The 14,554-nt window shown below is 42.7% G+C and overlaps 1 protein-coding gene across 1 annotated transcript in view; it reads left to right on the top strand.

Moving 5' to 3' along the window:
* The first annotated feature begins 2,910 nt into the window (after positions 1 to 2,910).
* The window catches only part of LOC117265950 (exostosin-1a-like), a 43,435-nt gene continuing 31,791 nt past the window's right edge, over positions 2,911 to 14,554 (top strand). Inside the window, exon 1 of the mRNA XM_033640790.2 lies at positions 2,911 to 4,809. Coding sequence (XP_033496681.1) covers positions 3,857 to 4,809 — 953 coding nt within the window. The 5' untranslated portion in view covers positions 2,911 to 3,856. The remainder of the gene's footprint in view (positions 4,810 to 14,554) is intronic.

Genomic DNA, 14,554 nt, shown 5'->3' with positions numbered 1-14,554 from the left:
CATCTCAGTTTCAGCCAAAAAAGGGAATGAGCACATTTTCCCAACTATAAAACCATATTCCTAACTAATTTGGTGGCTACTGGACTGTGACTTGACAAAATATCCATCCACACAATTTGTATCCATCAGAGGAAAAGTTGCCAGATATACACTGTATCAAGAAGCCCTCCACTTATATCTTTGAGGGCAGTCCCACTGGGCCTCTTCACATCAAGACATGGACACTTCCATTTGTCACATGAACCCTTCATTTCACTGTTAGTCCTGATACACTCAGATGTGATTTGTGCATTTTGGCATCAACACAGATGGATGAGGCTCCTCACCAAGGCTGTCAGTCTCAGTCAGGAGGGGACTTTAAATTACCACATCCAAGGCTGTGCTCAACATGAAAGAGCCTCGCACATACATAGCATTCACGCAACCACAAATGACTGTGTGCCTGCACGTCTGTTGTCATGCATATGTCTGAACGGCTTCTGCACGTACCACACGATAATATTTTCACATGAATATGTGAGTGGATTTTTTTAACAATAAATCTTACAGTTATTAACAAAAAGTAATGACCTCAAAATGTACTCAGAAGGAAATAATAAATCTCCATTTGGGTGTTTAGTTGTTTGGCTGCCTGACTCGTTGGCTGGCTGGGAAAAGTATGCTGACCTGGGTGCATCCAAATTAGATATTGGCATGGTTGCGTGTATTACACAGTGGGAGTGCTGCTCTGGCTCAGTCACCCTGCTGCTCTAAATCTGGCCAGTGCTCAGCTCAGCAAACACAATGCAACAGCAGGGAGACAGCATCTCAACACTCTCATTAAGCTGCAGATAATAGCTAGACAAAAGCAGAGGCACACATGTTTTTTATGCATGTTTTTTTTTCCTTGAATCAAATTGTCTACATTTTTTGTTGATTTGTCCTTACACTGTCATCGCGTTGGTTTTGAAGTGAGGCATCCAAACAAGCCTGCTGGAAGTGCAAAAATAAATTTCAGACTGTAAAGTGAGCGACTGTCACACTCACACATGGATAGACCACTTGAAAGAGCTTAAATTAAAATCCAGTGACATATAAACAAAGCACATCTGATCATTCTAGTGGCAAAAGCTGAGGAACATCCATCTATTCACATCAGTCACCAGCGGCACCCCCCTCGTAAATTAGTTAAAGGGATGAAAGAGAGAAGGGATGGAAAGAATGCCCGAGAGCAGCAGAGGGGATGATAGAGTAAGAGAGGGAAAAGGCAGGAGTGGGGTGAGTGAGACAGAAAGAGGAGAGACAAAGAGAAAGGGAGGAGGTAGAGAATGAGGAGGTGGCCATCATATCCCTCCCTGTCTTTGATCAGTGGTCCATGGGGAACTGAGGCAGTGCAGATAGCTGGTCCACAGCTCCTGAGGAACGCAGCTTCACATTCCTCCTTGCTCTTTCCCCGCTTCTGCAAAATCACTTCTAGTCTTTCAGACCACAGCAGCTGTGAAAACACATCATTGCTTACTACATGCCAGAAAAGACCTGGCTAATGCACTGGAGTGCCATTGTCCTGCTGGTCCTCATTTACTGGTGCAATTCCTCCCAGGGAAAACTCTTCTTCTTTTCTTATATTCTCTATTATAAAGTTTAAAAATTATCAACATTATTATATCTTGTTGCATAACCACCTGGCAGAAGGATCAGAGGTCATGCTCAGCTACAGATCAGCACTGCTATGACTCAGCGGTCCAGTGTTTTGCTCAAAGGCACTTTAGCAGGACAAATAAATGCTGATGAAGAGCCAGTTCTGTCCAGAGAATGCATCAGAATGTCTCTGAATCCAACCTCCAAGTATTACAGATATCCTGGTTTCCTTTCATCAGGCATGCCAGTGTCTCAGCTGCAGAATCACTTGCTAATACAGCGACCTGACCCCTAAACCTCTATGAAGCATGGATAGTTTATGGTAACTGTACAGTAAAAGATAATGCTACACCTGCTACTAGCCATCTGCCTTTGAACTCATACAAACAAAACAATAAATAGCAAGCAATATGATAAGCTTGACAAAATTGTATACATCCTGCATCATTATGTGCAACGCTTTTGTCAGCTGAACTCCAGTATATTAGAAAGTGCAAATAGGAGTGAAATGGCTGTTTTGATTTAGGTAATAGCCATAGACCCTGACTTTGTTTTAACTTCATGCACAAACCTACCTTACATTAATAAACAGTATAATATCATGTAGAGGTGTAGCCTATTAGTGTGTCTGCAGTTACCTAATTATTTATGGACAACATTAAAGCAATATAAAATATGCTTTTATAGTCAAAGAGCAATTAAACATACACTGATATTATTTCTGCATACACATATTGTTATTTACTTCAGAATTCACTCTTGACTTTGGAAAACGCAGCAACTATTACAGTCATCTTTAAATCTAACATGTATGAAAAGTCCTAAAAAGAGGACGTGTTAAAATAAATAAATAAATGAATATTTTACACTTACAGTTTTCATGACAACTGGGCAAACTCCATCTGCCGAGATGCTCCAGAGCAGCTAAACTATTTAAATGGACCTTGAGGTAAGATTCTTATGCATTTTACTGTACTGTAATAGTTATTTTATAGGCTACTTACAAAAAAAAGTAAAAGCCTACTAACATTATAATGGACTGCCAAAAAACCTGCATTAAAGAATATCTCTTAATTTCTCACATGGCCTGGTATTATTAAATGGGTAAACCATAAATCTCAGCTGTGAAGTCACTGTGGTAATCAGCGAAGTGTCTTGCTCTTCCTGCTTTCACTGTGCGCCTCTCTTCTCTCTGGATGTGAATGGGTGCACTGGAAGCCCCGCCCGCCTCGGATGTGACACGAGCCAATGGCAACGCATCGTGCGCCGTGGACGCACGTCACATCATCAGCAGCAGTCGTTCTGGTGGGACTACCGTCCTGCTCCTTTGCTTGGCTTGCAGTCTTCACAGCACCTCTTGTTTTTGTGTGTGTGTGAGCCGCCACTTGGACACTTCACGCGACTGGAGAAATTCACGGAGAAATTAGCTCGTCGGCTTCGTGGGAAGAGCGAAGGACAAGTTGTGGACGAATGAAGAGACGTTGTTTTGAGAGGAGGGAGGCAGACTGCCTGGCTGTCTTTACTTCCAACCAGCGTTAAAGCTACTTTGATGCAGCCGCTTAGCTAACAAGCTAACTGTGAATGTTTTCAGAAACTAGCCAGTCTATTAGCTTGCTAGCTAGCCAAATCGGATGGGCAACTTCGCTGTATAGATTTAGCAAAGGGTTATAATGGTAACGTTACGTTTATCTTCCTGTACGTTGAGTGAAAGAACTGTGGCAACGTCTTGCCCGCTTGGTTGCTAATTTCCAGAAGGGACAATAGTTAACAGTCCAGGCAACAAGTCTGGCACACACTGCTGCTGCAACGTTACCCAAGTTTGTACTCATTGTGTGCCATGTTATTAGTGGCAGTTTGGGTCTAGTTAGCTAAACATGAGCACTGTGTGGTGAAAATGAGCGTTTGAGCACCGTATAGATGAGGGTATACAAAGGGGTGCCACTTTAACGTTAGATCCCCGTTTCTAAGTGGATCGGGTCCCTGTTGTGCAGTAGAAACTGATAGTCGACACAACTATTGACGAGGAGGCGAGGTGGATGAACATTATAAATCGCCCACATGCTTTGGATCAGTTCCCGGACTTGCGAAAGGTATCTGAAGCAGAAGGTGGGAGACGTGAGCGCACAGCCCTTGCAGCCCGGGGGAAGATGGCGGAGCGTTCCCGCAGGAGGTGGTGAAGCCAAAACTTGGGGACTTCTTGGATTTATCGCCAGACATCTTATCCCAGATCGTAGGACACATGCAGGCCAAAAAACGGTACTTAACTCTGTTCTCCGCCGGCGCGTGTCTCATTCTGTTGTTTTGTTTTGGGGGGATACAAGTCCCGCTATCCAGACGGGGTCCCAGCCGGCGTGATGACCGCAGCCTCACCGGTTATCACCCCGGGGCGCGGTGGCGTCGCTTCCCGGGGCCCCTGCAGCCTTTCAGCCCCTGGGAGCAAGACCGGACTGATAATCACAATGAACACATATCTCCAAGACAGAAGAGGGACGCCAACTCAGGCGTTTACACTGGAAAACGCTGCAGAATGGACTCCTGCTTTGATTTCTCCCTTTGTAGGAAGAATGGGTTCAAAGTTTACGTCTACCCCCAGCAGAAAGGGGAGAAGATGTCAGAGAGCTATCAGAACATCTTGTCCTCTATTGAAGGATCCATGTTCTACACACCCGACCCAGGACAGGCATGCCTGTTTGTCCTGAGTTTGGACACACTGGACCGGGACCAGCTTTCACCCCAGTATGTGCACAACTTGAAAGCAAAAGTCCAGAGCCTTCATCTGTGGAATGGGGGCAAAAACCACATCATCTTTAACTTGTACTCTGGCACCTGGCCAGACTACACAGAAGATCTTGGCTTTGATATCGGCCTCGCCATGTTGGCCAAGGCCAGCATCAGCACTGAGAACTTTAGGCCCAACTTTGACGTTTCTATCCCTCTTTTCTCTAAAGACCACCCAAGGACAGGAGGGGAAAGGGGTTACCTGAAACATAACACCATCCCCCCTTATAGGAAGTACATGCTTGTTTTTAAGGGGAAGAGGTACCTAACTGGAATAGGTTCAGACACAAGGAACGCTTTATATCATGTTCATAACTCAGAGGATGTGGTCCTCCTCACAACCTGTAAGCATGGGAAGGACTGGCAGAAGCACAAAGATGCGCGCTGTGATAAAGACAATGCAGAGTATGACAAGTAAGTACCATCCAGTTGTTAACTTTACAGCTAAAGTGACTCAGTTCTACTTAATTCACACCATACACTTGCTGTTTTTTCTCCTAGTCTGTTTTGTAATGCTATCCTAATGTTTTGACAGTTCTTTACATTATGTTGTACTACTATAGCTCACACTGTAAGCTACTCTCTCTGATAATGAGAAGGTAAGTGTTAAATGTCATAGACATTTTGACAGAACATCTGTTTCCTCCATGGATTGAACCTTCAATTTCCGAGATGGGCTCTGTAACATTTGTATAGTAAAGTCAACTCACATAGTGGTATAATAAAGTGGCTTGGGTCTGATCAGGTCCACTTTCCTACAACACCCATCCATGACACTGGGATATATTTTTCAGCTTTCAGATCATCTATAGTTGCCATGCTGTTGAATTTTCCTTCCCTGTTTTTGTTTAGTGCTATATAACATAAGGCCTTAAGTCTGGGATGCCAGGCACATAGGCAGTATGAGAGTATTTTCAAATGCAGGTTGGTCTGACTGGTCTTTCTGTCTATGTTTCACTTTACCTTAATTAAATTCCTCCTCATGTTGCACGTCTGATTTACTCAACAGTAACAGAAACACCACTTTGGTGGACAACAACGATTTGTTGCTTTTAAATTGTCCCCGTATCATATGACTTTGTTTACTGAATTACACATCACAAGGCACAGATAAGTAGATTTGCTTTAATGTCAGCCACAAGAGCCACTGTATTAATGCAATTCAGTTGATATCTCCATCTGTCTACAGCCAGCTATTCAGCAGTGGATAAATCTGTTTCTCTTGCTCTCGGCATTTCCACCTTTCTGCCTGTCAGTGTATTATGAGTCCTGATCCTCTCTGACAGAAGTTGTCAATACAGAAATGCATACACGCAGCTACCAGTCATCATGATGCACACAGATACTTTTTTTATGGACGAGTAAATGGTCGACTTTGCTACATCTCTAACGGGCTGAAAAGTTATATAATGCTCAGTAATACAGTCCCTGTAACTTGTCCTCATTCCTGCAGAAGGCAATGTTGCACAGCACCATTGCCTTAAAAAGTTGCTCTGTGATCATCACCCAGTCCTACAGTTAAGCCATACTGTTTTCTGTGCCCAAATCTGATGAGCAAACTGGCGTCTGTCTCCCTGCTTTGGCCAGTGGGATTCATTTCATGTCCCCACAGACTGTGCTGTGTTGTTACTGGTGACTGTATGGCGCTGGGTGTTTGACTGTGGCTCTTTGGAGTGGATTAGTGGGGACAATGCGCTGGTGCCAGTAAGGGGAAGCCACTCTGGCCCCTGTTTGCTCAGTCATTTCCCAGACAAACCCAACTGCATCAGCCAGGAATGCCCTGGCCCCAACCCGTGTCCTGCGTGACCCCTCCGTTGTTGGGGCCTGTTGTGATTGACCCCTATGTCAACTCTTTACCATGTTGTCAGTTGCTCAGTTTTATTAAAAGACAACTTCAAAGTATATAAAGGGTTCTGCTATGGAATCTGGCTGCAACATGTATCACGGTGAGAATGAGGTGTTTTCTTTGTGTCCCCAGATCATTACCTGTGTCTGATATGTTTTCATATCATGATGTCTGATGTGTTTGCTTAGCACTGATCCTCGGAGGATTCTCATCTTTGTGTCTGCCTGTGTAGGTATCAGCTTATGAGGTACATTCGTTGGCTCAGCAGAATAACATTCTCCATATCACTCTTAAGACATGAGCTATCTGCTCGCTCTCTCTGCCTCTTTCTGCCAGCTCGCTGCTTGCTGCCAAGCGCTGCCAGGGAGCAATTTCACACAGTGAGATGGGTGGCATCAGAGCCATAACCCAAAGGAAAAATTAATCCTCCTGTCATTAAGTAGCATTGGGGGAGAAACAGGCTTTGGGTATCTCTCTAGCCCTCGCTGGCTTAGCTCCATTGCATGGCTACAGTATGTTCAGTGGTTCTCAGTCAGTACATCCTCAGTAAGCCACATCACTATCAGTCAAAAGGCTTTGGCTCCATCTCCAGTCCACTGCAGAATGACTGTTAAATTAAATGAAATTAATTTACGGATCCCTACCTTACCTTCTCCTCTTGCTGGTAGAGCCCTAAGAATCGTCAAACTATGTATGTCACTTAAACTAACAAGCTTACAAAAAGTTCTTGCACTTAAATGACAAGCATTGATTACAGTTTCAAATAGAAAACTTGACTGTCTCGTCGTCTGTGCCTGTCTTTTTTAATTGTGACTTTTATCATGCTGCAACATATGGACTTACAGGTGGGTTCACTCCATGGTCAGATCTTACTCACATTATGTTCCATTTTCATACACAAACAAGGCAGTGTATAGATATCATAAAGATGAGTAGATACTCACTACAAAGTCAGCATTGAAATTTCAAAGTTTTCATAACAGACACATTTTCCATGGGTTGCACATAAAAGAGGCAAAGTGAAAAGTGCATCTCTCAGCCAGATATTATACATTTTTTATGAGAAGTTTGTTTGGACCGGATCTGGCAAAAACATCTTGCAGTGTACAGTGATTTTACAGAACACAGTTTGAGGCTATTGGGACTCCTCTTTTGCAGTTTACTATCTTTTTAATGTTTGTGTGTGTGCAGCAAGAGCCCACACTCACATTTTACCTACAGTGGACTTTGGTTTCATGCCTCTTGTTGTTTTTAAAGTTTGTGATAGGTTGGAATCATCGTTGTCTATTAAAATAAAATCTTAAGCATCAGATTCTGAATTTCAATACTTCACTTGACGTGATTGTCTATGCACAGTTTGATGGCAATTATATATGAGCTATTAATCATCTCTTCAGATCATTTTTTCTGTTGTGAAGTGTAATACTAGGATGGTCCAGATGTGGCTGGTCCCATAATACCAGGTATAATCAGTGTAAATTATCATTGAGAAGGTGTATGGCACTGTGTTATGGTTGCATCTGTCCATATTGTGTGCACTTCTTAGAGTAATTTTCCTGAATCTCCCACGATGCGGGCTTTATTATTTAGTTGCTTTCTTGGCTTTAGTCACCAGCACAGTGGACCATAAAAATCCTATCAGTACAATGAGGTTTTTATTGAGTCTGTTTGGAGTACAATTTGGGTGGGGTTTGGCCTTTTTGAGGGGGAAATCCAAATGGTTAACATTACATCTGACAGGACTGATTCATCAGTCCCCAAAAGCCAAATTATTTTCAGTCAGTAATCATACCCAGACCTGCGCTACATCGCTGGCCTGGCACCCAGCTGTACAGCGCTTTCCAAAGGGGTGAGACTCAGAGGGGCCAAAGATGTGGGTGGGACAGTAGTCAAGGAAGGTAGTTGCCAAGGAGATCAATATTTGTTTTTGGGTCGACTTTCAACTCTCCAAATGAAAAGTGTCTCTGACTTATGCTGTAAACAACACAGTAGTTGGAGCAAGCTGTTTGTAGCATGCTGCAAATCGGGAAGATATTAAATGGGCTGAGGTCTTAAAAATATCTCCCTGATTGAGCAGCTCTTCGTTAGGAAGACAGATTTAGACTCGGGTTAAGACATAAGCTAATTTGTAAACATGTCATATATTGAAACAGCTATAGGTGTACTGAATTTATGCTTACTCCACACAACATCATCTCACTTACACAAAGCAGAGATAAAAAAAAAAAAAATCTTAGGATTTTGCTGAGATTTTGCAAATATACTGTCGGTAGTACTGAGCTCTCTATCCAGGTTGATGTCTATAATTGTGATGATGTTCTGGGACTATTTTTTCCTTCCGGATTCCGATACCTGAACTTGTGTATTGGCTAATAGCAATTACTGATTTGATATCACCACGTTAAATAAAATGTAACAGCTGTGTACTACTAACCCTGTATGGATGTGAAATTGTAGCTATCATTGTTGCATGGCATGATTCAGGTAGAATTCTTTGTAAAACATGAACAAATACAAACAGACAATGAGGGCCATAGAACTTTGTTTTATCCAGTGTAAAATATTGCCTTTGTTTACAGCGAATGTGCAACATTTACCAGATATCAATTCTTCTTCAGTGCTGTAAAACTTTGGTTGCAAGTGGCTGCACAGTGCAGCATGCTGTGTGGGCTACTGTTCTAGAGCAGCAAAGGAGAATTGACTTCAGAGAAAACTGACTTTAAAGTTAATTAATAAATGCTGTGGTATTGACTTGCATATACAGTACAGGCCAAAAGTTTGGACACACCTTCTCATTCAATGCGTTTTCTTTATTTTCATGACTATTTACATTGTAGATTCTCACTGAAGGCATCAAAACTATGAATGAACACATGTGGAGTTATGTACTTAACAAAAAAAGGTGAAATAACTGAAAACATGTTTTATATTCTCGTTTCTTCAAAATAGCCACCCTTTGCTCTGATTACTGCTTTGCACACTCTTGGCATTCTCTCCATGAGCTTCAAGAGGTAGTCACCTGAAATGGTTTCCACTTCACAGGTGTGCCTTATCAGGGTTAATTAGTGGAATTTCTTGCTTTATCAATGGGGTTGGGACCATCAGTTGTGTTGTGCAGAAGTCAGGTTAATACACAGTCGACAGCCCTATTGGACAACTGTTAAAATTCATATTATGGCAAGAACCAATCAGCTAACTAAAGAAAAACGAGTGGCCATCATTACTTTAAGAAATGAAGGTCAGTCAGTCCGGAAAATTGCAAAAACTTTAAATGTGTCCCCAAGTGGAGTCGCAAAAACCATCAAGCGCTACAACGAAACTGGCACACATGAGGACCGACCCAGGAAAGGAAGACCAAGAGTCACCTCTGCTTCTGAGGATAAGTTCATCCGAGTCACCAGCCTCAGAAATGGCAAGTTAACAGCAGCTCAGATCAGAGACCAGATGAATGCCACACAGAGTTCTAGCAGCAGACCCATCTCTAAAACAACTGTTAAGAGGAGACTGTGCGAATCAGGCCTTCATGGTCAAATAGCTGCTAGGAAACCACTGCTAAGGAGAGGCAACAAGCAGAAGAGATTTGTTTGGGCCAAGAAACACAAGGAATGGACATTAGACCAGTGGAAATCTGTGCTTTGGTCTGATTAGTCCAAATTTGAAATCTTTGGTTCCAACCGCCGTGTCTTTGTGAGATGCAGAAAAGGTGAACGGATGGATTCCACATGCCTGGTTCCCACTGTGAAGCATGGAGGAGGAGGTGTGATGGTGTGGGGGTGTTTTGCTGGTGACACTGTTGGGGATTTATTCAAAATTGAAGGCACACTGAACCAGCATGGCTACCACAGCATCCTGCAGCGACATGCCATCCCATCCGGTTTGCGTTTAGCTGGACGATCATTTATTTTTCAACAGGACAATGACCCCAAACACACCTCCAGGCTGTGTAAGGGCTATTTGACCAAGAAGGAGAGTGATGGAGTGCTGCGGCAGATGACCTGGCCTCCACAGTCACCGGACCTGAACCCAATCCAGATGGTTTGGGGTGAGCTGGACCGCAGAGTGAAGGCAAAGGGGCCAACAAGTGCTAAACACCTCTGGGAACTCCTTCAAGACTGTTGGAAAACCATTTCAGGTGACTACCTCTTGAAGCTCATGGAGAGAATGCCAAGAGTGTGCAAAGCAGTAATCAGAGCAAAGGGTGGCTATTTTGAAGAAACTAGAATATAAAACATGTTTTCAGTTATTTCACCTTTTTTTGTTAAGTACATAACTCCACATGTGTTCATTCATAGTTTTGATGCCTTCAGTGAGAATCTACAATGTAAATAGTCATGAAAATAAAGAAAACGCATTGAATGAGAAGGTGTGTCCAAACTTTTGGCCTGTACTGTACTTAAGTACTTGCCAACACCCAATCAAGCATTTTAGACATTATCAGAGGCATTTCCAGTAGTGGTATCTTTACCGTATACTGGCATCGGTATCGGAACAACTCTAATTGTGGGTGAGTTGCACTGTCCTGTTATACAGCCCTATGGGTCAGACAGTACAGTCTGTGGTCTAACTGGGTGGAAGTAATAGTTTCTGTGCCTGGCTGCAGCCCTTTGTAGAATAAATCCCTCTTATCCTCTCCCACTGACAACAAGGAAGTTGTGACAGACTGAATGCAGCCTCTCACTATAATTACCATGTAATGGCCGTGTCATTTTTGTGTAATAGTTCAGACTTCATCCTCCAGATGCTGGTTTGGAATGTATATGGGTTTTTGATGCACTGTGTGGCCTGTTTGAAGGAACAATTCATTGTATTTTGACGCTGCATTGCATGGTACTCTGTCTGATTGTATTGTTTTAGTAGCAATTTTAGTGTATTTTTACGAGTGTATAGTATTTATAAGCTCTTTCTTCCAATTTTAGATCCCACGGTCTTTTCACAGCTAAGTTAACTTACTACATTCTGTAACTTATTCCTGCTTGTGGATGGTTTAGTTTCTGGTTATAGGAATTGGCCTCCTCTAGTTACCTTAGGTCTCTACAGTAAAGGAAGTTTTTTTTTTAGCATTGTTGTACCTCATACACTGTAAGATTTGAGCCCATTTCTGACCTGATTTTGGAGCTGCAGGACTTATTGTAGAGTTGGGTCAAATTTCAGCTTCGATGGGCGTTGTTGCTGCGCAGTGTACAATAGTGAGCAAAGACCTATCATGGCCTGATCTACTGCTCCTGACTGGCTGTTCAAACCTTCAGATGAATTTCTGCCATGTCTGGAATTTTGGTTGGCTGAATCAAAGACATGAGTTGATTGCCCAAGGTTAGTGTCTTTTTCCTCACTGTGCCTGAGCAGAGTGGCAAACGTCTAAAAGTGCCATGACGACATGACATGTCATGTGGATGGACAATATGAAGGTCAGATTGGTCGAGCTGTGCCATCAGCATACTCATGACCAATACAAATGAGAGAAACATTGATAATAATACCGTATTGTGAACCACTCGGGTGTAATGTTGCAGACCTTTGCTAGCAGACAAACGTCCATCTGCCTCTGAGCTTTCAAACATATTTCTATTGTCAATTGTCAATAACCAGAACAGTCTGCTGGCGGCCAGTGGGCTATTTTACTGTCTTATTTTGCACATACAATGTGAGCACTCGGGTTGTGGCTTGACGATTGGACCATACTGTGTGTGCACCTAAACTGTGAGCTCTACGTGTACAGTAGGAGTTGGAATAAACAACATTTATAAAATGAGCTCACATCCTACAGTGCATGCCCAGCTTTACTGCTGCAATGAATATTTATTGTACACATGTTGTAGACTCTCTGCATGTTACAAACAGAGGGAAGAGTCAAGGGTTGTATTCTTGCATTATGAAAAGCTCCCACATTTGGCCTTGTAAAAGTCTTCATTTGGTATGATGTATTCGTGTCTCTAAGCTTCCTCCTGGTTCTGATTCACATTTCCTATTTAAAATGTCTGGACTGATGGGGCATGTTGTTGGTGGGTTAAAAATGTCAAGTCACATTCCACATATTTGTGTTGCTTGGAAGTATACTACAGCATGTCTCCGTTTTTCTTGTTTACCTGTCATGTCCCTGCTGTTTCCAGCCAGTGGGTAGAGTCAACTTTTGCTTCCTTATTCACCACACTCTGTCCTTCAGACATCTGCACTCGTCAGCCACTGTGTACAAGCCTGTATTACAGCCAAAGGAGAGAAGAAAAGCTACAGCAGGAGGCAGGTCAGATGCAATTTTAACCTCAAACTGAAAGCCCTCTCACAGCTTGTTTCCAATTAAGAGGCCCTGCCAAGCGAGAGAGTACGAGATGGATAGTGTGAGAGAAGAGTGGGAGACAAACTGAGAGAATGAGTTGGAGGGAAAAATAGGAACACAAAAAGAGAACAGCGAGACTCTGAGAAAGTGAAAGACAGAGGGAGAAAGTTAAAGCAAGAGAAAAGCAAAAAGAGTAAAAACCCATGCCAGCCATCCAGCATTGAGAGGTGAGTGCAATAGCTGGCTGGGTGCTGACGTTGGTCTGCTAGGTGTATTTATAGACTTGCAGGGTTTTAATCCTCAGTATTGGCCAAAGCCCCTGGCAAGAGGGCTCCCAGCCAACTTGATGCAGGCTTTACAGAGCTTGGGGAAAACGATAATCGTTGGGGGAGGATGGTCGATCTCTGAGTTCCTGCACATTAACTTTAAATGCCTTTTTTTCACACAGTCTACTGTTTGCATTGTAGCTTAACTTTTTTTCTGAGTAGCTGATTATTTCCTAGTTCACCAGATTGCTTCTTCAGATTGCTTCAGATGTTGAACACAACGCAAACACAGGAGTGAGTGGCCAGATGACAACCTACATGCAGGTGCATTCTGGGCATATACTGTATGAGAGAAGATAGTAAGGGGGAAGTCTGTATTTGTATTCCAGTCACAGAAGTAAAAACATCAACCCAGCGAAGCATTTTGTAGTCGCTACAGTCAGTTTAAGTGGTCTTGCTCTATTCTCTATTTTATTGGATCTCTCAGACATGCAGTTACAAACGACACTGTTTCACAAGGGTTTGTGTTGCATTGGAGTTTTTAGCCTGCTGTCATTTGCTTGGTAAAGAGGACAAGAGGTCAGGCAAAACATGAAATGAAATTGCACTGAAAGAGTGACATGTTGGATTCAGGAGATGCTAAAAAAAGTGAGCCAGAAAACCCTTTTACTGACAGCCTCAGCTACTGATTCATTTTCCCCCACCATACACATTGCAAAAACTGCAGGCCATGTTTTGCCACAGTCACAAAACGGCAGCCCTGTGGTGCCCAGCGGGCAACAGTTGGCTTGATGTGTCATGGCCCTTTAGCTGCCCCTGGCTAGACTGAAAAGTAGCAATCTTGTGGGAGATGTTTGTGAATCACTGAGTTGTGGAATTGCAAAATAAGCAATTGCTTAGGTTTGTGGTTGGGGTATAGAGTCTTTTATTCATGTGTTTATTTCCATCTGCATGGTTTACATTATGTTATTTATTTAGGTAGGCTAATAGACCACAGAGCTTCTGTGCAATAAAGGGGTCGAAAGAGGCCGTTGGCACTAGTCAGCCCCTGTCAGCTTTTTTTTTTTTTTAAAAGCCGATTTACTTAGTTGAATAAGCTTGAAGTAACTGATTGGCAGTTAAGCTCAGTACATGTGAAGAAAAATGCAAGTGAGGAAAGCAAACAAACAACTTAAGTCAAGAGCATGACAAATTTTATTTTAGCTAAGATTGTTTTTTTTAGCCATCAAGCTCTTTAACGAAAACTGTTTATAACTGTATGTGTTTTTGTCTTTCAACATTGAGTTGTGTTGTTAATGTGCTAAGTGGCTAATTAGCATCCTGAATCTGTACTGTCAGTCTTCTGGTGTTCCTTTTTGAATGACAAATCAGAGTACCGCTGCTTGCTGGTAAGGAGTTATTTCCTCTCACGTAGGCACAGAAAGTATGTGCTTGTTGGCTGTAGGCTTTGCAGTATGTTCAAGTGCAACTGTTTGGCTGAGACACAGATGACGCGAGGTGAAGCAACAGTCAGTCAGTCTTCGTTGCCACTAGTTCTTTGATATCAGTTATCAGATATCAGTTTGGTGTGTCTGGGCCTGTATGGTGTTGCTTCCTGTGTTGAGGTGGACAAATTGTTTACAGTTTACCCTGTTGCTTGGCTGACTTTATTGCAAAAGTGCGATGTAATAGTTAATTCTTTGACTTCACTTTATGAGAAGATCCCTTTTTCTGGAAGGCCCTTTCAGTTGCCATCCTTTATAACTCAGCTCTGCCAGTAAACCATTGACAGTCTGC

Source organism: Epinephelus lanceolatus, chromosome 10 (genome assembly GCF_041903045.1).
Source record: "Epinephelus lanceolatus isolate andai-2023 chromosome 10, ASM4190304v1, whole genome shotgun sequence".
In the NCBI taxonomy this organism is placed as follows: domain Eukaryota; kingdom Metazoa; phylum Chordata; class Actinopteri; order Perciformes; family Serranidae; genus Epinephelus; species Epinephelus lanceolatus.
Note: the sequence above shows the minus strand (reverse complement) of the source record. Positions and strands in the feature narration are given on the sequence as shown.